This window comes from Pangasianodon hypophthalmus, chromosome 17 (genome assembly GCF_027358585.1).
Source record: "Pangasianodon hypophthalmus isolate fPanHyp1 chromosome 17, fPanHyp1.pri, whole genome shotgun sequence".
NCBI lineage: Eukaryota > Metazoa > Chordata > Actinopteri > Siluriformes > Pangasiidae > Pangasianodon > Pangasianodon hypophthalmus.
The window spans coordinates 13,269,361-13,296,836 of record NC_069726.1 but is presented as its reverse complement, the minus strand read 5'-3'; the positions used below and the strand labels follow the sequence as shown (position 1 = coordinate 13,296,836).

The 27,476-nt window shown below is 38.6% G+C and overlaps 1 protein-coding gene across 6 annotated transcripts in view; it reads left to right on the top strand.

The window, feature by feature from the left end:
* ntm (neurotrimin) overlaps positions 1 to 27,476 on the top strand; it is a 365,797-nt gene that overhangs the window by 296,523 nt on the left and 41,798 nt on the right. For all 6 annotated transcript variants that reach the window (XM_026941893.3, XM_026941892.3, XM_026941899.3 and 3 more), the window contains one exon: positions 11,714 to 11,946. In XM_026941893.3, the coding sequence (XP_026797694.1) occupies positions 11,714 to 11,946 (233 nt within the window). The remainder of the gene's footprint in view (positions 1 to 11,713; positions 11,947 to 27,476) is intronic.

Below are 27,476 nucleotides of genomic sequence, written 5' to 3'. Positions count from 1 at the left end.
TTGAAGCATTTGGCTGAATCTGAGCAGATAATATAGCCCTATACACTTCAGAATTCACCCTGCTGCTTTTGTCAGCAGTCACATCATCATTAAATACAAAGGAACCAGTTCCACTGGCAGACAACATGGTTACTGCCATAAGATGAGGTGGTAAGCTTCAGATCATGAGCAGTTCCTTCCCTTCTCCATACCTTTCTCTTCCCATTATTCTGGTGCAAGTTGAACTTTGCCTCATCTGTCCAGAGGGCATTGTTTCAGAACTGTGTGGACCTTTTTATTTCTTTAATTTTTTTGGATAATCTGGTCTTTCTGTTTTTGAGGCTTATCAGTGTGGTTTTGAGTCTTACCTTCGAGTCTTCATGTGGTAAACCCTCTGTATTTACTCTGGTGAAGTCTTCTCTTGATTGTTCACTCTGACACAGACATGCCTACGTCCTAGAGGGTTTTCTTGATCTGGCCAGATCTGTTTGGGGTTTTTCTTAACCAGGGATAGAATTGTTCTGTCATCTACCACAATTGTTTTCTGTAGTCTTCAAGGCTTTTTGGTGTTCCTGAGCTAACCAGCGCATTCTTTCTTTTTGAGAATGTACCAAATGCTTGCTTTGACCACAGCTAATGTTTTTGCTGTCTCACCAATGGGTTTGTTTTGATTGTTCAGCCTAATGATGGCTTGGTACACTGGCAGTGACAGCTCTTTGGACTTAATGAGAGTTAACATGAAAAGATTCCAAATGCAAATGCCACACTTGAATTCAACTCTATACTTTTTATCTGCTTATATAAGTGAAACAATGAGGGAATAACACACACATTGCCATGGAACAGATGAGCAGCCAATTGCCCAGTTGTTTGACTTGGATCAAATTAAAGCTGAAAGTCTGCACATATTCATTATCAGATTTATATTCATATTTTCATTCATTATCATATTCATATAACTCCAATATACTGTGGTAGGCAGATAAAATAACAATAACTTTGCCAATGTCCAAATATTTATGGACCTGACTGTATATTAGGGAAAAAAAAAAAAAAAGAAACTGGCAGATCTCCTAATGAGCTACAGTATGCACTTTTATGAGTGACTTCACCTCACCCAAGGATTCCTCAATGACTTTGAATTCTAATGGGTTTTATTTGCAAGGGGCACCTTCATCTGTGCGACAGACCTCTAAAAAGAGGAGGTAATTTTGAGCTAAGCTGTAATCCTCTCGGCGCTACACTGCGCCAGGAGGCCAGGCTGACCCCAGATCAGGGCAAACCCGCCACAGATGATCACTGTCACACTTCATATCTGGTTGAGTGAATCCAAACGATTACCTAATTGTTCATTAATTGTGTGGTAGTATTTTCTCCCTGTTTCTAATTTTTTCCCTCCCTCCCTAGTTAAGTGCATGCCAAGGTGACTGTCATGCTTTTTGTAGATGCAATTACAACACAATTACAAGTTTGGCGAGGTAAAACATGTGTCCAGACATGTCATGGAGGAGCGTGGAATGGAAGAGACTTGGTCCTGTATAATATAATAACATGTCCAATGTGAGTTTGGGGTCATAGATTTATTTCTTAAATTGATTCGATTAATATTTGCTAAAGGCTGTGTTTCAGTTAGAGTTTTTTCCCCCATAGAGACAGTTGCAGAAAAGCATAAGAAATTTATCTGCTGTAATGAAAGAAAAGGAAGAAAAAGCTTTAATATTATCACTCACTGTTGCCTGAAGAACTTTCTAATAATAATAATAATAATAGGTGCATCATGGTTATTGTTGGTAGTCATGCACACAGATCAATGCAGACAGGTGGATTTTTGTGGCATGGGATGCCTGGGGCTGATGTACACACCATTATGGTCATTAGGATCTTGAGCGATGATTGGCCATCTAAGGTACGCACAGCTAACTGCTACGAGCTGGAGATTTTACTGCTGTGATGTAAAAATTGGCTTCTTGTTGAAGAAATTATTTTCTACATTATGATAGTTTTAGTAAAAATAGCTATTGTACATGTGGTTTTTTAAACCATTTTATACATGTGAATTGATGTTCTTTGTTCAGTATTGGGAGCAAGTGCATGTATGTTTAGTAGGCAAACACCAGCATTAGTGTCAGGTTTATTTCCACAGATGTGTTTACTTGTTCGTCATGCTATACCTGTGTGTGTGTGTGTGTGTGTGTGTGAATCATTTATATTGGCAGACCAGGAATGATGGCTCTGGTGGCTTGCCCTTGTGCTGGAGAGGCTGCCTAAAGGATAACATGGTTCATTCACGTCGGCTTAGGCTTCTACTCTACCCGATGCCATTAACTATGCCACACACACACACACACACACACACACACACACACAGAGAGTAATTTTAAAACTCATACCAGAGATTCTAGGCTTTCACCTTCCTTTCATCAGTATGAGAGTGTGGTGGAAGAGACAAAGTGAGCAAAGTGAGCAGCATGTGTGTGCGTTTGTGTGTGTGTGCGTGTGTGTGTGTGTGTGTGTGCGTGTGTGTGTGTGTGTGAGAGTGTGCGTGCAGATATAGCAGGAAAAGATAGCGGTGACTCCTGACAATGTCAATTGTTTTTGTCCAATGGAGACAACTGTAGAGAAGACTCCAATTCCCTTAACAAGTGTTCCATCCTGTCTCTGAGAGCCTGGGGAAGGAAAACAAACAAACACACAACCACACGAATTCTCTGAGACCTAGATTAGCCACCAGGTATCCTGAGCTACATCATGAGCCCAAGATAAGCAATGGAAACAAAGATACTTATGTTCTAGCCTTGAAATAAGGGTCTGTATATATATGAATAACAGGAACTAGCTTGTTTAGTGGATGTTCCACAACACTAAATGTAACCATAAATGGTTTAAAAAGTATGATGTGTTAGGGTTAGGGTTCAATAATAAATAAAAATTGTCATCATTGGCAGATTTCTGTGGTATGAAAACACATTGGGATGTGCTGTTATTGTAAAATAATTCACTTCAGGGGGGGTGGCGTGATGTGGGCCAACATGGAGTGGTCATTCCCTCATTATCCTCTTAAAGATACTGAGACTAAATATTTATAATAATGTAGTGTGTCATGTCATTGATTAATTTCTTTATAACTATAACAACTGTATGGCACCCTGTCATGTTTTCTTCCTTACAGGTTGCATTTAATATAAAAAATTGAACAGGATAACTTTTTTCACTTAAAATACAGCATTTTGTCTGATGTTATGTTTCAGTGTAGAGCAGGAAATAAAGAAACACTCAGCATGGAAATGTAACTCAGACTTTTCACTTTTATTCAATGTGGTTAACTCCCATGGTGAGTGCTGGCTGTTATACTTTTCAGCTTAACGTTAGCATTAGCATTCCTTGAACAACAGGGTAGTATGGGTAAAGTCTCAGTAGCAGTCATGGCACCTCCTGTGCCATGGATATGTTTTTATTAATAGGTAATAACTAGATCACCCACATGGTATTGTTCAGGGGACCAAAAATGAATGCTAATAAAATGTCCTCAAGTGGCTTAGGCAGTAAAAGCACGGCTTCCGATGAAGAAATGAGGCTTCCTGCTGAGAATTAGCTATAGAATTATAATCAAAAGCCATAAGGAAATTATATCTACCATATAAATGCACATAATTATACACTGCACTTTTTAAAAACTTGTTTCAGTGTCGTGGATGCTGAAAGCTGATGCAGGCTATGGCTTTTTGTCCAGTTTATAGCTTTATTTCTTTGCGTACTAATATTAAATAACAAGGATTAGAAAAAATGTATTTTACATTTTGGTTCATTCTGAACAGAAATGATATATTTTACATTCCTGCTGAAGCATTCCCCCTTCACCCCTTTAGTGGGAAACCAGTTAGAAATAAAATAATAGTTAATAATGTTCTTTACTTGTGATCACTTACTCTGCTTATAGGAAGCCTAGGGTATAGACCAAGCGCTGCATTTAATCAAAAATAAGTGGACGTGTTTTTAACATTTTCAGACCATCGCTCTACAGTTGAGGCTAAAAGTTTACATACACTTAGGCTAAAGACATTCCAACTCAGTTTTTCACAACTTCACACATTTCATGTTTCCATACATTTCCTATTTTATTTCAGCTTTTAATTACTATATCAGGTGTTACTGGTGTAACTCAGTCAGGTTTGTGGGCCTCCTTGCTCACGTGCTCTTTCTGTTCACAAATTTACTATGCGATTCAAGTCAGGGCTTGGTGATGGCCACAAAGTTGTTGTCTTTGTTGTCTTTAAACCATTTTGCTGCAGTTTTGGTTTTGGTATGCTTAGGATTATTGTCCTGCTGGAAGACCTAGTTGTGGCTGTTTCAAGTTTCTTGCTTCAATATTTTTAGACAATATTGCTGATGATGCCATCTATTTTCTCAAGTGTACCAGTCTCTTTTCCAATGAAACACCTCCCCAACATGATGCTTCCCCCATGCTTCACAGTTGGGATAGTATTCTTCAGATTAAAAGGCTCAGCATTTTTCCTCCATATATAGCGCTGATGAATTTTTGTTTTTATCTGACCATTCCTCCAAAGGTCCAAGGGCATTCCTCCAAAAGGCTAGTGATGATAGAATGGGGGCTTCTTCCTTGCACGACAGCCTTTCAAGTCATGGAGATATTCGACTCTATTAATTGTGGATGTACATATTTAGTACCTGATGCCTCCAGGTTCTTCACCAGTTTCATCTGTTGTCTTGGTGTTCAGCTGAAGCTTTCAGACCAAAATTCATTCATCCCTAAGACCTGCCTCTTTCCTGAGCAATGTCTGTGTGGTTACAAGATTTTTTTTTAATGTTTGCATACAGTTGTTTGTACAGATGCTTGTGGTACCTTCAGTTGTTTGGAAATTGCTTCTAAGGAGGAACCAGACATGTGACGGTGTACAATTTTTTTTTTCTGAGGTCTTGGCTGTGTTGATTTTCACATGGTATCAAGGTCAAAAAGGCATTGTCTCTAAGGGTAGGCCTTTCTAAAGCCACAAGTACACGTCCATTAACTCCTAGCTATGACAGTTGGCCAATCAGAAGCTTCTAAAAGTCTATTTCTGAAATCTTCCCGACTGTTTAAAGAGACTGTCAACTTGGTGTATATTTCGACCCACTGGAATTCTGATACAGTGAATTAAAGCTGAAATAACTGTGTGTCTAATCAGTTGTTTCAAGATTTTTTCTGATGTGAAACTTGGCAAAAGAAATGTATGGTAACATGAAATTTGTGGAGTTGTGAAAAACTAAGATTGAATATCTTTAGCCTAGGTGTATGTAAACGTTTGGCTTCAGCTGTACTTTGCAGTGTGATTTGTTGCTTGCTAGATCGTAGTGAAAATACTTTCTACATGCATTTTCCTGCTGTGTCCCCATCTTCAAAACCCGGCTATAGCGGACATCTTAGATCATATCTCCCTCCATTCTGGAGAGGAATTATGGCCTGTTGGGAAAATGTTTAGGCTTAAGCTGTTTTTGAAATCACACTGGAACAGAAAATAATGTTTTCACTCTGGACCAATTTAGCATGATTTTATTTGTGTTATGCATTACATTCAGTAAAAAAAAAGTTTTTTTTCTGTTTTTGTTTTAGTTCTCTGTAACATTTTCAACCCCTGTTAAATTATATTCAGTTTACTGTCAAACCTGAAACATCATTTTTTTTTTCAACTTACAGTTTATGCATGTCTGAATTTCAGCATTTTTTTTCTTTCTTTCTTTTCATTCCACAATATATTGTAAGATATGCTGTCATGACCACATTTGCTTAGACAGTCATGCTGTGTGGAGGTTATGCTGGGAGTTAAAACAGTAAAACCACTGAGGTGAAGTGAATGACGTTGATTATCTCGTTATAATGGCACCTGTCAAGGACTGGGATATATTAGGCAGCATTTGAACAGTTAGTTCTCGAAGTTGATGTGTTGGAAGCAGGAAAAAGGGGCAAGCGTAAGGATCTGAGCCACTTTGATAAGATCCAAATTGTGATGGCTAGACGACTGGGTCAGAGCATCTCTAAAACGGCAGGCCTTGTGGAGTGTTCCCGGTATGCAGTGGTTACTACCTACCAAAAGTGGGCCAAGGAAGGACAACCGGTGAACTGGCGACAGGGTCATCGGCGCACAATGCTCACTGATGCACATGGGGAGCTAAAGCTAGCCCATCTGGTCCGATCCCACAGAAGACAGCCGGGTGCATGTACATCGCTTACCTGGGGAAGAGATGGCACCGGGATGCACTATGGGAAGAAGGCATGCCAGTGGAGGAAGTGTGATGCTCTAGGCAATGCTCTGCTGGGAAACCTCGGGTCCTGCCATTCATGTGGATGTTACTTTTACATGTACCACTTACCTAAACATTGTTGCAGACCAAATACCCCCTTCTTGGCCATGGTATATCCAAATGGCACTGGCCTCTTTCAGCAGGAATGGTTTAAGGAACATGACAAAGGGTTCAAGGTGTCCAGATTCCCCAGATCTCAATCCGAGCATCTGTGGGATGTGCTGGACAAACATCGCTCCATGGAGGCCCCACCTCACAACTTACAGGACTTCGCTGACGTCGTGGTGCCAGATACCACAGCACACCTTCAGAGGACTTGTGGAGTCCATGCATCAATGGGTCAGAGCTGTTTTTGTGGCACAAGTGGGACCTACACAATATTAGGCAGCTGGTTATAATGTTATGGCTGATCGGTGTATATTACATCTATTTATTTCTCAGAAGCTCTTTGATGCCAAATCAATTCTTCCATCCAGGACGGATTAATAATGAATGGTGTCTCTTGGTCATGTCACAACCAAGGCAAGGATTGTGTTCATAGTTATTTATTTATTAAAGCATACTTTGATACATTTTTATATTTCCACAGGATTTACTAGATATTTTTAGGTCTACTGACTCATTGTAGTGGTTTAAATCTTTTTGAACACAAACCCTGTGTGACAGTAAGACATTCATAAAAGCATCACAGATGTTCCCAAGCTCTTTAAAAGAAGCCAGCAGTCTGCAGTGTAAAATATTACATGTTTATCTTATTATAAACCCATTTAAAAATAGCCCCAGTTTTCTAATGGCATGCATTGTGTTTGAAGAGAACGCTTTCTTCATCATTCATGCGCATGCAAATTTAATCTCAATCTGTCACAGAACCGACCCTCCCTCCTTCAAATAAGAAATTGTTAAACCTTCTTTGAACCAGCCACTGATGACACTGCATTAAAAATTAACTCCTCTAGCCCATGCCAGGATGAGAGCAGTAGCACATCCCATGATGAGAAATGCTGCAATATATTTTCATAATGCATGAACGTTACAGTGTCATGGCAGAAAATGGGCTGAGGCTGTTTATTCGGGATGCTTAGTTTCCCCGCTCCGTGCCTTTTAGAAGCTTCCCAACATGATGAAAGGGGAGACACTTCATTTGGATTAAATTGGCTTGCTGTCTGGTCTGCCCTGATAAGGGACTATAAGCAGAATTATTTAATTATATATGTATTTATTGGGTTATGCTGATTTGCTGCATCTGTCCAAATGTACAGCACTGGAATTCTTTCCACATTCGCTCAGGTAATGCTGTAGGTTCACATCAGTACAGCTCTTAAAGCAGAGAATGACTTCATATTGTTATGATTATCATGTAAAGCAATGCGCACACTTTCAAACCTCACTTTGGGGAGTTTACAAAAAGAAGAGATCCCCTATCTTAAAAACCATAAGGGCCCCTGTGGGTCTTTTATTTCATCCTACGACAGAATAATGTCCACATTAGCAGGCGATATGAGACCAGTCATTTCCTATGAGAGCCCATAAGCTATGATCAGCAGCATTAAAGGAAAATTAAAAAAAAAAAAAAAAAGGATGGAAGAGAAACTTCCAATGACTGTTATAACTGCTCTGGTTCTATAAAAGCTTCATGCCATGTATTGATGAGAACAATTGATTTTGAAGTAGGAAAGCGTATGATTAGATGGCTGTTTTAATGTTCTCATCAAAATGCAGTTTAGAGCCACATAATTAGAAACAGCAAAAATATAGAATATATTAAAGGAGAAAAAAAGTGATACAGTAAGCAGTACATTTGGTCGCTACTCTCAAAGGGGGGTGCTTAAGGGTTCTTCGCATATATTCTTTACTACACTACCATATGTGCAGGGTGCGTTGCTGACTCACAGCTTTACGGTCCCTAGTTAGATCCTGAGTTTGGGTTACTGTGGTTGTCTTCAGGGTTCTCCAGTGTCGTCCTACCTACCAAGATGCCCTGCTATAGACTTATGTTGTTCTGGCATAGGCTTCAGATCCACTTTGACCCTGACCAGGATGAGTAGAACCTGATATAGTCTTCAAGGTTCAAAGTGTTGTGCATTCTGACATGCTTTTCTGATCACCATGGTTGTAATGAGTTCTTATTTGAGTTACCATTGCCTTTGGTGTCAGCTCGAACCATTCTGGCCATTCACCTCTGACCTCTCTCACCAACAAGGTGTTTCTGTCCACAGAACGGCTGCTCGCTGGATGTTTTTTGTTTTTTGCACCATTCTAGCGAGTATTATGTGGGAAAACCAGCAGTTTCTAAAATAAAATTTATTCTATTGGCCTACGTTTCTTCTAATTAATTACATCCGAGAACAAACATGATACGACTGTTTGATCAAGCACATGAGACATTAATACAGTACAGTGATCTTAACGCTACTGAGTGTTCATAAAAACTGCATACTGTATGTTCAGCAGTGTATTATTTATAAAGCCTTGTTGGCATTGAGCATAAATCTCTTCATGCACGCACACACACACACACACACACACACACACACACACACACACACATACCCTGCTGTACCTATATTAGCCATGTTTTGTTGCACATTAAACAAGGCACAAAGAGCAGAACGGGCTGATCTATTATTTACATATTATCTGTGTCTACATGAAAAATGAGCTTATGCATTGCCCTTTGATTCTTGCAAGTGCATTTCATCCTGTGTTTTGTCAAATTACAGACACAACAGTTGTTCTCTCTTTGCATTTTTCAGTATTTTAGTCAACTCTTATTGCCTTGTCCCTCTCCGCAACCTTGCAGCAGCGCATGTGCCTTTGTTTAGTTATTATGAGGAGCAAATCCTTGCGCTGACAACATCTCGCTGCTTACATCTACCAAGGGACGCATTTGTTATATTGGACGAGGAGACATGATGAATGCTCGATTCGCCAATGCATTTCTAAGCAGGAGAGGAAATAGCTTGATGTCCAAACACCAGAATAAGAGGGAGAGAGTGTGTTTAATATTTCCAGGGAGCATGAACTGCCGTGTATTAGGAAAAAAGTACGGTGGGAAAACATCCGATCTTTCAGATGATCTCAATTCCTCTCTCTTTTTATCCCTTGTGTGAGTGCTGCTGCAATCTTGTCTCCCGTGATAACAAACGCCCTTGACTATCGCTGAGCACCTCTGCCTGCCAAGCACAGCCACAATGAGACACACTTCTCTCTTCCGTGTCCCTGTGGAAACTAAAGGAGTTCTGCGCTCTACTTATTATTGAACCACCGTGAAGTATGATGATTTATGGTTTGTCCTAGAGATAATGTACCTTAATGAGAATAAAGTGTATGTTATAAAAATTTGCGTGGCATCGCCAAATACTAGGCTATGATCCTTAGCAAGATAAACACACACACATACCACACACAAACACAATTGAAAGTGGTCCCTGCTTTCTATTGAATGGCTAATCAGGCAAGTAATCAATTAAATGCATGATTGCTTTTGATTTTAATAGCTCTATCATTTAGCAGGAGGATCAGCTTTGGGCTGTGCTGTTAACTGTTAGGAATAGCTGTAATTAGACACAGCCTATTCTCATTTAGCATGAGCCTGTAAGTAATTAGCATCTCATTCTCAGAGATATCACCTAACTGCTGTATCCATAATATGCAGTGAGTGCATTGTCTGTAATATATGATAGCTACAGGAGGATGTTGAATATTATTCCAAATTTTGCTATAACTGTTTTCTTGAGGTCATTGCTTTTAATAAACATGGAGGAGCTCCAGCTTCGATCTCCGTACACTTGGTTCTTTGTGTTGTTAAATGGTTCAAATAAACTGTCTTGTTTTATATTGTTCAAATTGATTCTTGTCTTGTTCGAATTGATTCTATGCTTAAAAAAGTGGGAGCTAGATCTGGCGATAAGAGCCCATGGGGGAAAAACTATGAAAGAACTTTTATTAAATGCCTAATTTAATCTTTATTGATATCACTGCTTTTGCCATAAAAATAATAGCTCTGATAGAGCTAAGAGAGACCCAGGGACTACAGAGTATAAGGCTGGATTCATGGCCTAATGAGCTAACTTGTTCAGTTTGAGGTAGCATTGCTCTGAACCTATGCTTAACTTTATATCTATATTAGAATCTGTCTGGTGAATACTGGAAGGACTACAGGCCTTCCCAGTAGTGCACATATTCAGCTCAGGGTACATAGGTGTACTTCTTGCATAATGAAGAGACTTACAAACTCATTGAGCAAATAAATCATGCTGTTGTTGATTCTGTGGTCCATCTGCTCTCTGGGCGATTTTCCCTCATATAGAACAGTGGCTTGCATAAGTATTCACTCCTCTAGAATTTTCCCCATCTTGTATTAGATCTGAAATGGACTTCATTGGGATTATAAAGGAGTAATCTGCACAAAATAACCCATAAGGTGAAGGGGAAAATCAATATAGTAAAAATATTTACAATTAAAAAGCGTGAAAGTTCACTGCTCTTTACATGGTCACTTTTGACTTTTGGAGGACAGTGTCACAAATTCCACCTCTTACATATCATTTGTTCTGAGTTCTTTTTATGGTTTTGTCATGGTTTTGGTTTCATTTTCTTTTCCCCTGTTAGCTCATTGTTTTTCCATTGGTTCTGCCTATTGTCTGTGTCACTTCTGCCTTGTTGTGTTTGACACTGTGTATATATATCTCTGGTTTCTTGGTTCTCTCGTGTTGTGAGCTTTTCGCCATGCTAGTTACCTCGTGTATGTTTTCCTAGTATTTTAGTTTTATTTGTTAATATTATGTTTATTATCAAATCCTTTATGCACTTCTATCCAGTTTCTGCGTACTTCACTGGTTTATCACAGATGCACTTCTCTAAGCAGAGTCGTGGTTGTGCCATATCCTTTCTCTTTTTTATATAATGGCTTTAATGGTGCTGTGGGATGTTCAAAATTTGGTATTTATTTTAGAACCAAACCCTGATTGATACTTTTCCAGAACTTTGACTTTGTTCTTGACTAGTTTTGATAACTCCTTCGTCTTCATGATGCAGTTTGTTTAAGTTTGTTCTCCTTCCGAGAATAGATGTATTTACATTGAGATCACATGACCATATATTCAAATAAGTATGTGACATCACCAGAACTAATTTAGGGGTTTTGCAGAAACAGGGTGAATACTTATTCAATCGACTTTTTTTACTCAATTAATCAATTCTATTTTTTTTTAAATAAGTTTGAAAGCTACTATTAATATATATTTTTCTGTTTTGTGTAGATTCATGACATATGGTCCATTTCAGTTCCAGGTTGCAATACTTACAAGTTAAAAGGGATTCCAATACTTATGCAAGTGCACCGTGTTTAAGGAGTTTTGCTTTTATATTCATGTGTATCTATTACTGCTAAGCAAAAGTGTAACGCTGTCATTTCCTCTTTCTCTCTCTCGTGCAGTTGTTCTCAAGGCGATGTCGTGACGCACACGGCCTGGCTGAACAGGTCCAGTATACTATACGCTGGTGAGGATAAGTGGTCCGTGGATCCCCGAGTCAGCCTGGTCACCCTGAACCGTGACGAGTTCACCATTAAGATCGAGAACATAGACCTGAGTGACGAGGGACTGTACGTGTGCGCTGTTCAGACCAGCAGCAAGCCCAGAACCACATCCGTCCATATCATCGTGCAAGGTGAGCTCGAGTTCCACCAGCGTGTGTACTCTTCTTAACTGTAGAGTTCCTGTATCTGGGGTTTGTGCAGAGTTATGCAGTGTTATTACATTACAGCCTTTTGTTAGCAGATTTCTCCAATATCTGGTACAAACACCTTGAACTCTAGGTATGATATTACATTTTTAATGAAGTGGATAATTATGCAATTAATGCTGATGGGCACAAAACCTTGGAGATTTCATTTTTTCTCTACTCAGTGGCTCTTATGTTAATGTGATTGATGGCAGTGTCATTGCAGTAGGCTGGTGCACTGAGTCGTGACAGCACAGCATTCAGGTACAGTGGAAGTTTAGGAATCTAAAGCACAGCAAACAAACGTGCTTCACAATATGGCGCATATATTCAGTTTGATTTTATCCGTTGAACTGATTATTGCCTTTATTTTCTGGTGTGTGTTGCAGACAGTTGCAACATTTTTATATGTAAGGAATAAACCATAATGGGGCATGCTGTTATAAGAAAATAAGTAGTGTGAAAGAAAGTAAGTAGTACGTGTAGTGTGATGAGGCCTGACTCAAAGTGGAGTGGTGTTATCACCCGAAGGTTTTATTTCTCTCATATCACAGCAAATTGCCAATGATTATTATTTTTTTTTTTATTAATGAATGCATGTCCTACTTTTTAACCATATATAGAGGAACATCTGCAAAACAGGTTACAGCATTTCTGTTTAGCACTTACATTACAGCAGCTACAAACAGCCATTCACCAAATGGTCTCTCTTTTTCTCTCTTGAATTTGATAACGTCATATTACCAAGAAACCGCCAACTACGAATCCCTCTGTGCCAAAAACATTGGGAAAACATAAGCAAAACACCTTCACCTCCAACTGTTACAAAGCACTGACACTGGAGACTCCTTCCTTAAATGTTAAGTAAGTGTCTACATACAGAAAGCTTCACCATTTTTATTTGTAAAGCTTTAACATTTTTATTTGTTAAATAACATTTTTTTTATTTCTTTATGACTAGGCCTAGATTATGTGGAGCATCCACCATATACGTGCTGTTGCTAGAAGCAATGATGTATTAGAACGAGTGCATTAATATACTGTAATCCTGTGATTTGAATTACAGCTGGCAGTATTGTCAGATATGAGAATACCACAACAGCGCTGTGATATAAACTATTACTATGTTGTTTTTTTTCTACGCGATGGCACATAATGTGGCATTTTACCCATGGTGAAATTTGGTACCCTTCTTGCTACCATCCAAGCTGACCTGGGGAAAATATACATGGAGCTAGAAATAGTGCAGAGCATTGATTGGTCAAACACAATAGTCACAGAATCACCCTAATGTCACTGAATGTAATCTTTTGTTAGCTCCTATTGAATATTTTGTCATACAATTTAACATTTCAGATTGCTTTTTATTTATTTACCCACAGTTTGCTTGTTCTTGATATGTAGTTTGATTATACATTTCTTACCCGTGAAGTAAAAGCCACTAATGTCAAGTTAGGCCAAATCCCAAATGACACTGTGTACACTATGTTTGTTTACTGGAGCATTAGAATATAACGTAATAGAGTTGTTCACCCGACCCAATGTCCTATATGCAACTATTTGTATTTTTGTTGTATTTTAACATTGTCACATGCAAACCTTGCAAAATATTAAAGTATTGGCACCCTTGACCAGGTCAAATGCTAGCATTAAAGCAAACTCGCCATGTCTCATGCCCAGCTGTGTAAAACCCTGAGGGAGAAATACAGCTGGTTTCACTTCAAAAACATTTTATTTACATTTTGAGTGGTATTTTAATTATTATATCTATCACTGGTCACCACCTGACAAACTCCTCTTTCTCTCACTGGAAGCATTCTTTGCTAAGAACATTTATTTGCATATAAATCTTCACTCCAACTGATGGGTTCTTGAAATGTTCTCTATAACTGTGAATGATCCTGAGCAGGGGTGTGTACCGGATTGGCTGCGCTCTGAAGACTCGATTAGCTCTGTCTCTCTCTCTCACATGAGCGGAACAGAGCCCTTTAGACTGCAGCAATTAGACCAGAACCAGATCAAAGACCAAAGAGCGGCACATATGAGCGGATGTAAGCTCATTGTAGGGAGTCTTAAAGCAAAAGTTCACTATTTCTCCCCTCCTGACCTTCTTAAATCTATTCTTGTCCTGAAATTGCTGTGTATGTCTAAAACTGTTAAAAGCTTAGGAAGTAGAAATATATTGGGCAGAGATTTGGATTAAAACATTACAGCAAGAGATATTGGCTTGCTGACACTCAGGAGACAAAGAGCTGTAATTATGTTGCTTCTTCACTTCACTTGGGGTAAAGTTTTATTAGTGTAATTCTGGCCAAACAATAATTTCCACTTAACACTAGGAGGAAGGGGACCAAAGAGGTTGCACTGTGCAATGACTGCTCCTATTGAACAATTCATCTAAACCGATCTGCCCTGTTACCTTGGCAACGTGGTGCCAGAATAGTGGCGTGATTGAGAGAGCTGAGGGATGTGTGAGTGTTAAGGTCAGCTGATGCACAATTCCTGAACACAAACACACAGCACACATTCTCTAAAAGACTACTCACACTGCTATGGAAGCGCTTTAGCTGTCGTTTGACAGATTGGGACATGAGCAGCTGGTGAGAGAGTGTGCAAGAGAGATGAGAAAGAGAGCGAGTGAGAGCGAGAGAGAGAGAGAGAGAGAGAGAAAGAGAGCGAGAGAGAGAGAGAGAGAGGGAGAGAGAGAGAGAGAGAGAGAGACTTTCCAGCGTTTGCAAAGTAAACAACACATTTCAATAGAAATCCAATTTGCTCTCCATATGTAAAGAGCCCCAAATGTGTACTTCTCATTTAGAGTGAGAAACGAGTTAGTAATGGCCCATATGAGGACAGATTATGCAAACACAGAGACGTCTTTGTGAATGACAGTTTACGCTGAAGACCGTGCATCCAAGCCTCAGCCAACACTGCAACTTCAGAAAGCAATTTTATATTATTTATGTAGATATTTTTTTTTTTCATGCATATGGCCCTAGGCAAATAAATCCAGCAAGCGTTTAGCCCACATGCCTGGCTGATACAGACAGGGAAATGAAGCTAAGTTCATTAAGGTTTTAGACAGCATGAGAGTGAAGCTGTCAACTTTAGTATTCCTCTTCCTCATCCTCCCCGTCTTCATCGCCCCAGGGTGATTACTGTGTGTGCGGCTCTGTGTCTTTACTGCCTCTGGGCTTAGAATGCCTTTCAGAGCATTTGTTTTCCTCAGCTTCCTCTTCTCAAAGCTGTTAAATACACTTTCTGTAGCATCACATCATCGGTGCATTGTTAAAGGTTACAGTAATAAGCTTGGGTAACATATGTAGTTTTAGTTATTATGACCACAGTGTGAGGATTATACTTACAATATATGCATCTGAGTAATGTACTCAGTTCTATCTGAGCTCATGGTATTTGTGATGCTAATGCCAGAAATGTGGAGTGTCTCAAATGACATACTGTGCACTATGTACTGTAGACTATACAACATGTACGTGAGTATGTAATACTATAATAATATGATGTTTGTAAGGTAGTAATGTCTCAAATCAAATGTTATTGAAATGACACATTGCTGTACAGCGCAACCACTGATACAAACCAAAAGTCTCTGATTTAAACATTTTGTTTTAATTGATATCCACAATATAGCAGCATCTTTATTCTGTATGTCGAATTAAATTCGTTCATTCATCTTCAGTAACAGCTTTATCCTGATCAGGGTCACGGTGGATCCAGAGCTTATCCTTGGAACACTGGGTGCGAGGTGGGAATACACCCTGGATGAGGATAGCAGTCCATCACAGGGCATCATGCACACACACACACTCATACACTCGTTCACACCTAGGGGCAATTTAGTGTAACCATTCCACCTACATACATTTTTGGGAGGTAGGAGGAAACCAGAAAACTCATGCAGACACGGAGGGAACATGCAAAATACTTCAGTAACATCAAGCTCAGGACTGAACCCTAGAGCCTGCACTACCTGTGTGTGTGGTTTTTAGCAAAATTTAAATCACAGTACCGTTTGGTGGCACTGCCACATCTGCTACGTAGGGCAGGCTGCGACCACTGAGGGCTGAAATGTCCAAGATTCTACAGTTCCTTTTCTGGTTGGTTTAGCACATTATCCTGGTATTAACAGTACTCTTCATCTCACTGTGATTCCCAGGGTGAACACAGTGCTTGTGCTATAAGTCTGTGAAGTACGCCATTTGAGACACAGCTTCTGTATTTTGATGTTTACAAGCGTGAAAGTCTGTAAATATATATTATGAAGATGTATTATTCTCTAGAACAACTTAAGCATACAAATGACTACAATTTTTATGAGGATTCATTACTTGTCTAGCTCATTTAGTGTGTTTTTAGACTGCATATTGAGCAGCTGAATTTACTCTTTTGTAACATAAAATACAAAGAATAAAGGCTGACAACAGGTTTTAGGTGATGAACCTGTATGATTTTAAGCAATAGTTTGAATATCTTTCTGAGCTGAGAATTATTTATTCTAACATGCAGCTCTGTCTCTGCCACTGCCTCTGTCTCTTTGTACTGTAAAGGCTTCTTGACTGTGACAGATCTGAGCTCAGTAGGTAACATAAATGGCAAATGATATATTATAGAAGGTGTGTATGAGTTAAAGTCGAAACTCCTCAAATTGTTGTGTGCCTCTGCATATAGACGTGGGAGTGAACAGAGGTAAGATCATGTCTATAGAAGCATGTCATGTTTGTGCCAAACCTAATCCACAGCAGTCCAATCAGCTGAGCACTGGAAGTGAAGGAACACCTCACAGGTCACGCAGCAGCCATATTCTGCACTCGGCACTCGATGATGCAGAGCAAGGTCAAAGCCGAACATACTCAGCGTGTCCTAATCTTCATGCAGTTTTTTTTTTTTTTTCGGCTGTGGTTATCATCTGCATGTATGAGTGAAAAGCTGGAATTGCCTCAAGCCTTCTGACTTCTATGGCATCCTCAGCCAGCTTTTTATAGGGGTATAGATTGCAATAATTTCAAACTGGTGATTTTTAGGCCTCATGTATGTGTGGAAACTTCATTAACTTCCATCATGACCTCGTGAGGAGCCGAGCCATCGTGTTTAATTGCGCAGGCTGCGGGTTGATCAGGAGCATGGTATAAATGCGACAAAAATGTGTGATGTGGATTAAAATTATTCAGAATCTGAGGTTAATGAGCGTCAGTATACTCACTGCCTACAGAGCCTGCCTGCTGCTCCATGTGCTGTGTGGTTAGTGCCTGCATACATGCGCAGTGCTCCAAGACTCTAATGTTACCTCGATTGTAATGAAATATATTGTAACCATAGCAACAACTTTAGCATTGCAGTCTGCACCACACACATCTCTTTGGTGCAGATGGATCTACACTTCTGATACACACTGATGTAATTTCTTATTAATTCTCATAATTAGATAATTAATCTCATTTTGGTTTTGGTAAGATCATTTAAACAATCATTGTAGATTGCTTTTTGAGTTAATTTGAGGAGCTGAACTTTTTTTCTTAGCTTTGTGTAGAAAAAAAGATCACCTGCTGCTCTAGGCTCACCCATGTGGGTGGTAAAGCAGTTCCTAGTCAGGAATAGAAGAAGCCTTTATTTGTCACGTATACATTACAGCATAGTGAAATTCTTTTCTTTGCATATCCCAGATTGTTAGGAAGTTGGGGTCAGAGCACATCCCTGGAGCAGAGAGAGTTAAGGGCCTTGCTCAAGGGCCCAACAGTGGAAGTTTTGCAGTACTGGAGCTTGAACTCCCAACCTTCTGATCAGTACCCCAATGCCTTAACCATGGAGCCACCGCTGCCCACAATATAGGAGAATAATATATCAGCATACATAATGTTTTTTTTAAAGATAAAATTATGAACTATGTATATGGATCAATAACTGAACATATGTGTCTGGAATGGAGAACAAGTCAATGTCTAAGATCTATGTTAGCAGGGTCTTTATATACTGTTGTTGTTCTAGCTCAAAAATCTAACATAGATCAGTCAGTGTGTATACAGTAAACTACTGAAATGGAGTGTAAAATATGCAGATATTTTAAGATAGTTAATATTAACAAACAGTTCATATTAACTTGGATGGCCTTAAGCCATAAAGTAGTTGGTGTAGCTTGGTGTTTCTAGGTTCGGGCTTCTCAGACTTTTTGCCCTCAGAGACAACTGTGAAGAAGGAAAAAAATCCACAAACCACCTCAGCCCAGATTTATTTATGAACTCCTTAAATATTAAGCTGATTATTCAAATATGCACAATAATATTCTCGTTATTTATTGGAGCTTTTTATTCTAGAACTTTCAATTGATTAAAACCATTCAATTTAAGTGACCAGCTTAATAAATATAATAACTCAATAATAAATATACTAACTTCGATAGTGTTAAGTTGTAATTTCCACCAGTTAAAAAAATTATGTTGACCCTCTGGCTATGCTTCTTTTAGAGAGCCACTGTTCTTATTGGTAGGAGGGAAAAAATCAAGACTGGAGGCTGTAACCATGTTTCAGATTTATTTCATATTTGACCTTTTCACTTTTGTAGCCATAGTAAAGCCTGTATGTTTATTTATGTTATGTTAAAAGTTCAGATTTATAGAAAATCTCGATGAGAATCTCTCTAGAGGCATCTTAGAGCATGGTTTTGCCTGAATTTTTACTGAGGCAAGGTAAAAAAAAGTATTGGCATTAAACGAGGCATATTTTCATATAGTAAAGCATGTATGGTTTAGAGACATGTTCAGTTTCTAGTTAAATTGCTTTTTAGTACACCACTTTATTGCAGTCTGAAAAAGTAATGGACCTGGGATGACTTTATAGTAGCTATAACTCTGCTGGCTTTGTTTTTAAATATCACCGCCTAAAAGCCTCAGATCAGTTATTCTGAACTCGCCCCTTAGAGGCTGTTAGGGACAGCAGCTATTTTTGTCTTTAACTTTTGAATATAAGTCACCTACAGGGCAGGATTACAGTCCAAACTATGGCAGGGAGAGTTTTTATCCTCCCTTACCACGGATTATGGGATATCTGCCATAAACCCTTCAGCCCCCTACCCCTTGTGCAGCTGCTTCAGGATGTTTTCTATAACGTCTTCCTTTATTTCTTTTCTCTCCTTTTTTTTCTTCAGAGAAGAAGATAGAAAATAGTGAGTGAGACAGAATGTAGATGAAGTAAATACTCAATGCCCTGATTAAAGCTTATGTATGATAATCAACTCATGAAAGAGGTCATCATTTGCATGTAAAATCATCTGACATTTCCTGGATGAAAACAATATTGCTGCAGCTGCATCAAATATTATAGACTTGTGTTTGTGGATGTTTTAATTGGGTTATGGATCACGGCAACACACAAACTGGATACGGGTCAAAGCAGTGAAGAGACCTTTGTAGTACTGTGAACGGATGCCTCACGCAAAGCCAGTTCTGTATCATTTCCTGCTTTTAAGTGACACTAATTATTAGAAAGTGTAATTACCAAGCAAGCTATTGAAACCAAAGAATTATTGATTAATGTGTAATCATGAAAAGCCTTTCATCAATCACGCTAACAGTGTACCACTCTGCTGTTGAGTGCCCAGGTTATGAATTCAAGAACGGTTTCATTTTTGCAAGCTCATTCTTTAAGCTATCCTGCAGTGATTGGACAGGGGTATCAAACACTCTTTTTAATTTAGGGGTTGTCTCTTTAAGGACAAAATGGCTGTCATACAGCTGACATTTAGGTAGGAGCTCTTCCAAGCTGAAAGGACAGAGAAGGTAGGATAAATATTCCACACAGTAATTTATTTCTGTACCAGCTTCTGGTTTTGTTATGGTATTCCGGTGTAGTGCAAGAGATATGAAGTGGAACATATTAACCATTCATTAAGTGTTAAAAACACTGAGTGCAGTCTTACCAGTTAAGCTTGTGCCTTTATACTAGCCATTGACTTTCGGTTGTAAAAGAAGTGAATTTTTTATGCAGTCCAGTTTGGATAAACTGGCAACTGGCAAATAATTCCATTTTCAGTCAAACAGACATGCAGTACTTATTCATGAAAGTCAATATTAAAGTTCAATGTTACCAATAAAAATAATTACAGATTTCATAGTGTTTTTACTGTTGAAAATCTTTGTGTTAACAATAAGGAACAATAATGATACAAAACCTTGTGTGTGAAGCAGTTAAGGTGTGATTGAAGTGTAAACTTAATTCAAGGGATTTAACAGAAATATTGCATTAACCATTTAGGAATTACAGCCATTTTTTACAGAGTCTCTCCATTTTCACAGGCTCAAAAGTAATTGGACAATTGACTGACAAGCAGTTTCATAAAATAGTTTTCTAATGAAAGCTACTACAACAAAAACATCAGAGGTAGAAATGCATTGTCCGCATGATCAGTAAATTCTGGTTCTGACAGTTCCTCAACCTCAGCTAGAACACTCAAGTCCATAACTAGTCTCAATTTGAGATGTGCTCCGGACTATTTCCTTTCTTTTTTTATTAAATCCCACGTATCCCTAGGCTCAACCAAATTCCCTCTTATTCATATCTGTATTTCTTAGAACACATATTTCTTAGAACATATCTGTGTCTCTTTAGAACACATTATCTGTTCATTCTGAATTATTTATTCATTTGATTACATCCCTATACAAAGTAAAGTAGTACACTTTATATGTATATATATATATATATATATATATATATATAATATATATATATATATATATATATATATATATATATATATATGTATCCATTTTCTGTACCACTTGTCCTACACACAGTCATTGGGGAACCTGGAGCCTATCCAAGGGGACTTGAGGATACCTAAGGCAGGGGACACCCTGGATGGGGTGCCAACCCATCACAGGGCACAATCGCACACACACAGTACTGACAAGTAATTATGCCAGTCAGCCGATAACATGTCTCTGGGAGAGGAAACAGTAGTACCTGGAGGAAGCCTCCGAAGCACGGGGAGAACATGCAAACTCCACAGGGTGGAGGCAGGAATTGAACCCCCAACCCTGGAGGTGCGAGGCATGCTAATCACTAAGCCACCGTGCTCCCCTACCCCCCTACATCTGATACTAAGTGATACTGTATTTCCATAAGGGCATAATCATATTATTCTTTCAGATGTACTTATCACAATTTATGTACTGTTTCACCCCTTCTGGAGTACAATACATGCCATGTAGGAGCTCAGATGGAAGGAACTACTTGATTGACAGCTGTATTCCTCGATGTGACACCTGTCAGAGTTAGAGAATGTGAAGCACTCGCTTGTTTTTGGAATGGTTTCACTCTTTCTTTGCTCTCACCAGTTTGGAAGCAGACCAAAACCAGGAGATAGTATCACCTCTAATTTGAAACTAATGGCCTCCTGAGGAGAGAGTAACTGGGTCCTTGTCACCTAATTGGAAAAAGGTGCAGCTTAGTGGAACGAGGTTATTCGTTACCGTCTCTGTTTGGTAATTGTGATTCATAGAACCACCTATAATCTGTTGTTTGCATTAGCAGCATATCTACTCAAATCACAAAGAACTTAACTAATTCCTGGTGGGCTAAAGCTCTGCACAGTGATTTTCCTGCTCTTACACACACAATTCAAGAGATGGAATGTGTGATAAGTATCTGACGAATGGAGTCAGGCTTGAGAAAGCAGGAAGTAGACTAAACTGTAAATCTTGCAGGACTGTAGTCTGACGTGTACCTGCAGCTCACACCTAAAGGCCAAATTTAGCATTTAGAGTAAATTGTACTTTTAGTAATTTAGCTGTTTTTTCATCAGAAACTCCAAGTCTTTGTAAACTAAAAGCTTACACTGTAGTCCGATAGAGAAATGTTACCCATGTATGACTGTATGAAGTATCACCCCAACTGCATCTCTCTACTTCTCTGACTTTTCTATTTCCCTTCTCTCAAGTTATTTTTTTCCCCTCATTCACCAAAGCTTAGGCAATATTGTTCGCTGGAGAGGCCTGTTTGAGAGATTGAGCTCGCAGGTGTAGATTTTGAAGTCTGCTGCCTTTCACAGCTCAAACAGAAATCAATCACTCTGAGAGAAAGAGCTCAGAGCTCCTCAGTCCTTACTTTAAGGGTATGTATAGCAGCAAAGGGACTGTATGGGGATGTATTTGTGAGAAAGCAGATGTGTGTATGTGTGTATGTGTGCCAACAACAAATGAGTAAAGGAATGAAGGAAGAGGTGGTGTCACCTGGGGTATAGCAAGGAAACCACTGAGCTAAAGTGTGAGGTGGGAGTGGGTTGGGCAAGATACTATTAGATTATTGCTATTAAGTTGAGTTGTTTATACTATTATTATGTTATTAAAGTAAAAAGCTAAGTATTTAGTCTATTTGAGTTTAATATCATTGAATGTGTTCTTGATATAGTCTAATAACTGCAAAAAAATCCAATTTTGGCAATAATCTGGTAGTGTTAACCTGATATCGGGAAAATTCTATGTGAGACAATAATCAAATATCTCCAGTAATATTTGGATGGGTTAAGTAATGTTGCTGGCTATGAGAGTGTCTTAATGATGTACCCATGCATACTACATGCACCTCATTTTAATACAAGTTAATTGGTTTGACCTTTATTATAACCGCTTGTTATAGAGCTTGTGGCTGCAAAAGTTGCTTTTGAGCAATAGTAAGTCACATGACCATAACATGTATGTGGGCTATATATGTGCCTAAAAACCCTGGAAATGTCACTTCTCTGACAATTTATTGGAGTATCTTCGTAAGGAAGAAAAATCTTTTACTGACAGAATATAATGAAATCATATGTAGTAGTCAAACAGCTATGCAGTACTTATTTCATTTAAAAATTTTATATATAAAACAGTAAAAATATTATTTGCAATGTGGTGTAGTTAGTGTATTTAAAAGCAGTGACAGGGACTTTTTATACCAATTAAGTATGATGCAAGTATTGAATAGTAACTAGTAAATTAGATGTTTTACACACTATCTGTTTAGTGCTCCAGAAATCCATATCTGTGTCTGTATTTGGATTTAAACTCGAAATGGGCATGGCCTAAACTGGAGGAAGTTTTTATTTATTTTTTTTTAATGAATCCTACCACAATAAAATCCTCAGAAGTAGAAATGCCAGCATTGTCAGCATGATCTGTGAATTCTTGCTCTGACAGTTCCTCAGCCTCAGCTACATCACCCAACTTCATAATTGGTCTCAACTTCAGATGTGCCCAGGACTTTTGTTTTCCTCCCAGTGCACACCTCTAGGCTTAACCAAATGCTCTCCTATTCATATCTGTATTTGTAGCTGTTTAGAACCCATTATCTGTAGTAAAAAAAAATTTTGTTTAAGTACACATTTAGTATACACTTTAAGAATACATTTAGTACACTATGATGGTTAATGCAGTTATGCACTTTAAAATGTTAGTTTCATTTACACCACCTCCTCATATAAACTATTCTAATCTGTATAGGGCTTTAGTAAAATTGCTGTTACTGCACAGAGGTAGCCAATCAAACCAATCAATAGGGCTTTTAAGCAATGACAGTGACAGGGACCGCTACAGTGACCAGAAAAAAAAAAAAAAACTGCACTGCGCATACTTGAATTTGAATCACTACTTCCTGTTGCCTTAGCCCACGATTCTACTATGGCATAACGCCAGTTTGAGATACTTGCCAAAATATGAGGTGAGTTAATTTCATATTTTTAATGTGTTGAATTGGAATTATATTTATTGTGTTTAAAAACACAATTCCTTTAGTGAATTCAGAATAGTTTGGTCAAAGACACTTATAATTTAATGCAATTTCCTGAAAATATGCCAGAGTCTGCTCATAATGACAGCAGAGCCCCAAAGTGATCACAGTAAGTCAGCTTGATGTCACAATGTTTATAGACCCATTGGCATCTTCTAACAGCATAAACTCAGGTTAGGTTATCTTATAATGCATGAAATAATTGTCTTACATTTTTAACAATCTGATTTCTTCAACAAAGATTGTCAAACAATTCATTCCACTGTAGAGTTAGAGTTGTTTTGGTTTCCAAAGCTATGCCATGAACACTGATTTAGTTCCAGTTGCCATGGCTGCAGTCTCTATACAGATGTCTTTACAAGTCCCTAATGACTCAGGTTAAAGGAAATTAGTCATCCAAATAACTACTCGAGAAAGATTAAAAATAGTATCTATTGAAAAAATTGAAAAATAGTATCTATTGAAACTATATATATATAAATAAGTGCTTAAAATTAGAAAAAATTCAATCTTGAATAATCTTATATTTGATTTGCTGTATAATAATCTCTTAAGAAATTTTAGATAATTTTGCTAACTCAAGATATTTTCACTTACTAAGATGTAACTTTTTGCACTATATATAGTTTCACTATACTGTATACTATATTTGGTTTATTGTGCTTTTATAATAGGAAATACTAAATAATTTTAATATAATATATAATTTAATATATTATATTTTCAATTTCAAAATGTCATTTTTGCAGTGAATATGAGCATGTTTATGTAGCAGTAGCAGTTAGAAAAGATGCAGTTGGCTGGCTTTTAGAGGATGCACGTGTTAGCCTTCACCCTGGCTATTGGGGAGGAATTGGCAGATGTCCAAATTGGATAGAAAAATGGCAGAGAAAAGACATCCTGCATATCTACAACTGGCTGTAATGTCCAGAGAACATTACCAACAAAACGGGAGAAAATGACCATATGCAGAAAATGGGAACCAATTGGGTTTAGGAATGTAGGCATCCATGAGGGTCAAGACTTGGATGGATGTGATAACAGCAGTTTTATGTGATAAAACTAAACAAAAGTGTGAAGTCAGTTTAAAGCACAAGTTATTGCTCTAATTAAGAGTTGACAAGTGAGCATATAAATATATAAATGGATAAATACAAAACTGGCCTGAAACCTTCTCTAGTTAATATCCCCTCCAATAGACTTTGTAGCAATACATTGTTTATTAATAATTTGCAATGGAATTATCTATTTTTAAACATATTGCTCACAGAACATTTCATTTTCACACTTTAGAGAAATGTGGCCTAAGTGTTAAAAATTATAGTGTTTTTTATTATTATTAGGGGAAAATGTGACTTTAATTTTTTGCAAATAAAGACAAACATGCTCAAATTACTTATTCTTTCCTCTATTCCCATAACAGGGTTTTTCTTAACATCGCTGTGCTGCATCTCAGGTCCCAACTTAATAACATGGAAAAACATGGCTCATTCATAAGTCTGTGTTTTTTTTATATTTAAGGAAATCTGTGAAAAGTGATTTCTTTTTATTTCCCAGCAGCAGCAATGGGAAATTCTTTCAATTCAGCAGGACCTCCCATTGGCTTATGTTTAGTTTGAAGAGATCAAATCCGTCATCAGAAGTGAAAGTATGGCACTACACTGTTAAAATTCCAATTTAGCGTGGCACACACACACACACACACACACACACACACATACACACACATCCCTCTGTTGACTCTGTGACTGACTGTGCAATAAAAGAGAGAGTCACTCACAATAAGCACTTTATTGGCTTTGGTTATTTTGGGCTGCTACCCATATCTGAAAAATACCTCACAATGATACATCAAGATTTCTTTGCCACAGAACTAATAAAGACTGAGGTCAAAACTCTTACTATTCTCTTAGAGCTGCCATACTTATGGGCCAAATTATAGTTCACTCATCATCAGCTGTCATGTTGTAGCATCTATGAATGCTACCTTATTACTGATTGATACAGTCATGTCTCAACTACATTGGATCCTGTTTCTCTAAAGCTGTACTGCAGAAAAGGTTTTTGGAATGTCTTGTTGTAGAAAGTCAATGTGATTTACAAGGTGATTTTGTGTTTTATAATCCCAAAGGCATTTTTCCGTCCATATGGTAGAGGAGATATCACTTAGCACTCACTGCTTTAGACGAAATCTTAATAGTGCAGTGCTTTAGGGTAAGTGGGCATTGAAGAATGTTTCAGAAAGCTTGAATAGCTGCTCTTAAACCTTAGAATCAAAACTAGAGTTTTGCATAACTGTAAGTTTGATGGTACTCAGTAGAGGCTTGTGACTATAGATTTTAGGACACTTGGCTTATGCTATAGGCTTCTGTCTAGTGAATAGGAAGTTGGGGATCGGCAACATATTTATTTTACTTTATTATAGTGTTACTTTAGTCAAGTCAAGTGAGTTTTTTATTGTCATTTCTCTATATAGCTTGTATACATTGGAATGTAATGTCGTTTCTTCAGGACCATAGTGCGACATAGAACAGTATGCAAGACCACATAAAGTGCAAATACACAACAGTGTCAGATGAGTGCAAGTCAATAAATAAACAGAACATGACAATAAATACACAGGAGAATAAATACACAGAACATGGGCTGTAAACTGTAAACTATTGTGTGATGTATCAGCAAAGTGTAGCAGCAAAAACAAGTTCCATAATATAAAAGTGTCTGATGCAGCTTTGCAAAGTGCGGTGTGCAGTGGTACTGAGTCATACTGGGTTAGGTGTTTGACTAGCCCAGGTGTGCTTTGGGAAGCAGCAGGGTGTTGTAATCTAACTGCCTCGGGGAAGAAACTGTTGCAGAGTCTGCTAGGGGTGGCACAGATGCTCCTGTACCTTCTGCCAGGTGGCAGGAGGGTGAAGAGTCCATGAGAGGGGTGAGAGGGACCCTCCGCAATACTGGTGGATTTGAGGATGCAGCAGTTGTTGAATGAGGTGTTGATGGTAGAGAGAATCCGATGATCTTTTCAGCTGTTCTCACAATCTGCTGTAGGGTTTTGCAGGTGGATGCTGCGCAGTTCCCGTACCACACGGTGATCAGGACACTCTCTATCGACCCTCTGTAGAAGTAGGTGAGGATGGGAGGGGGAGTTTGGCTCTCTTCAGCCTCCGCAGGAAGTGTTGGTGTTGAGAGTCCAGGAGAGGTCCTCTGTCATGTGCACACCAAGAAACTTGGAGGTTTTGAGTCTTTCCACAGTTGTTCCATTGATATTCAGTGGTGAGTGGTCCACTTGGGTCCTCCTGAAGTCAACAATCCTCTCTTTAATCTTATCAACATTATGAGATAGATTGTTGTCTCTACACCATTCTGTGAGCTGGTTCACTCTGTACACTGACTCATCATTGGTGCTGATGAGGCCCACGACTGTAGTGTCATCAGTAAACTTGATGATGTGCTTAGAACTGAACTTTGCAGCACAGTCACGAGTCAGCAGTGTGAACAGCAGTCGACTGAGCACACAGCCAAGTGCTGGTGTTCAGTGTGGTGGTGCTGGAGGTGGAGTTGCCGATCCTGATGGACTGGGGTCTCCCAGTCAGAAGGTCCAGGATCCAGTTGCAGAGGGAGGTGGTCAGACCCATCTTGAAGCACACAGGGACCACTGCGTGGCACAGGGAAATGTTGAAGATGTCTGTAAGGACATCTGCAAG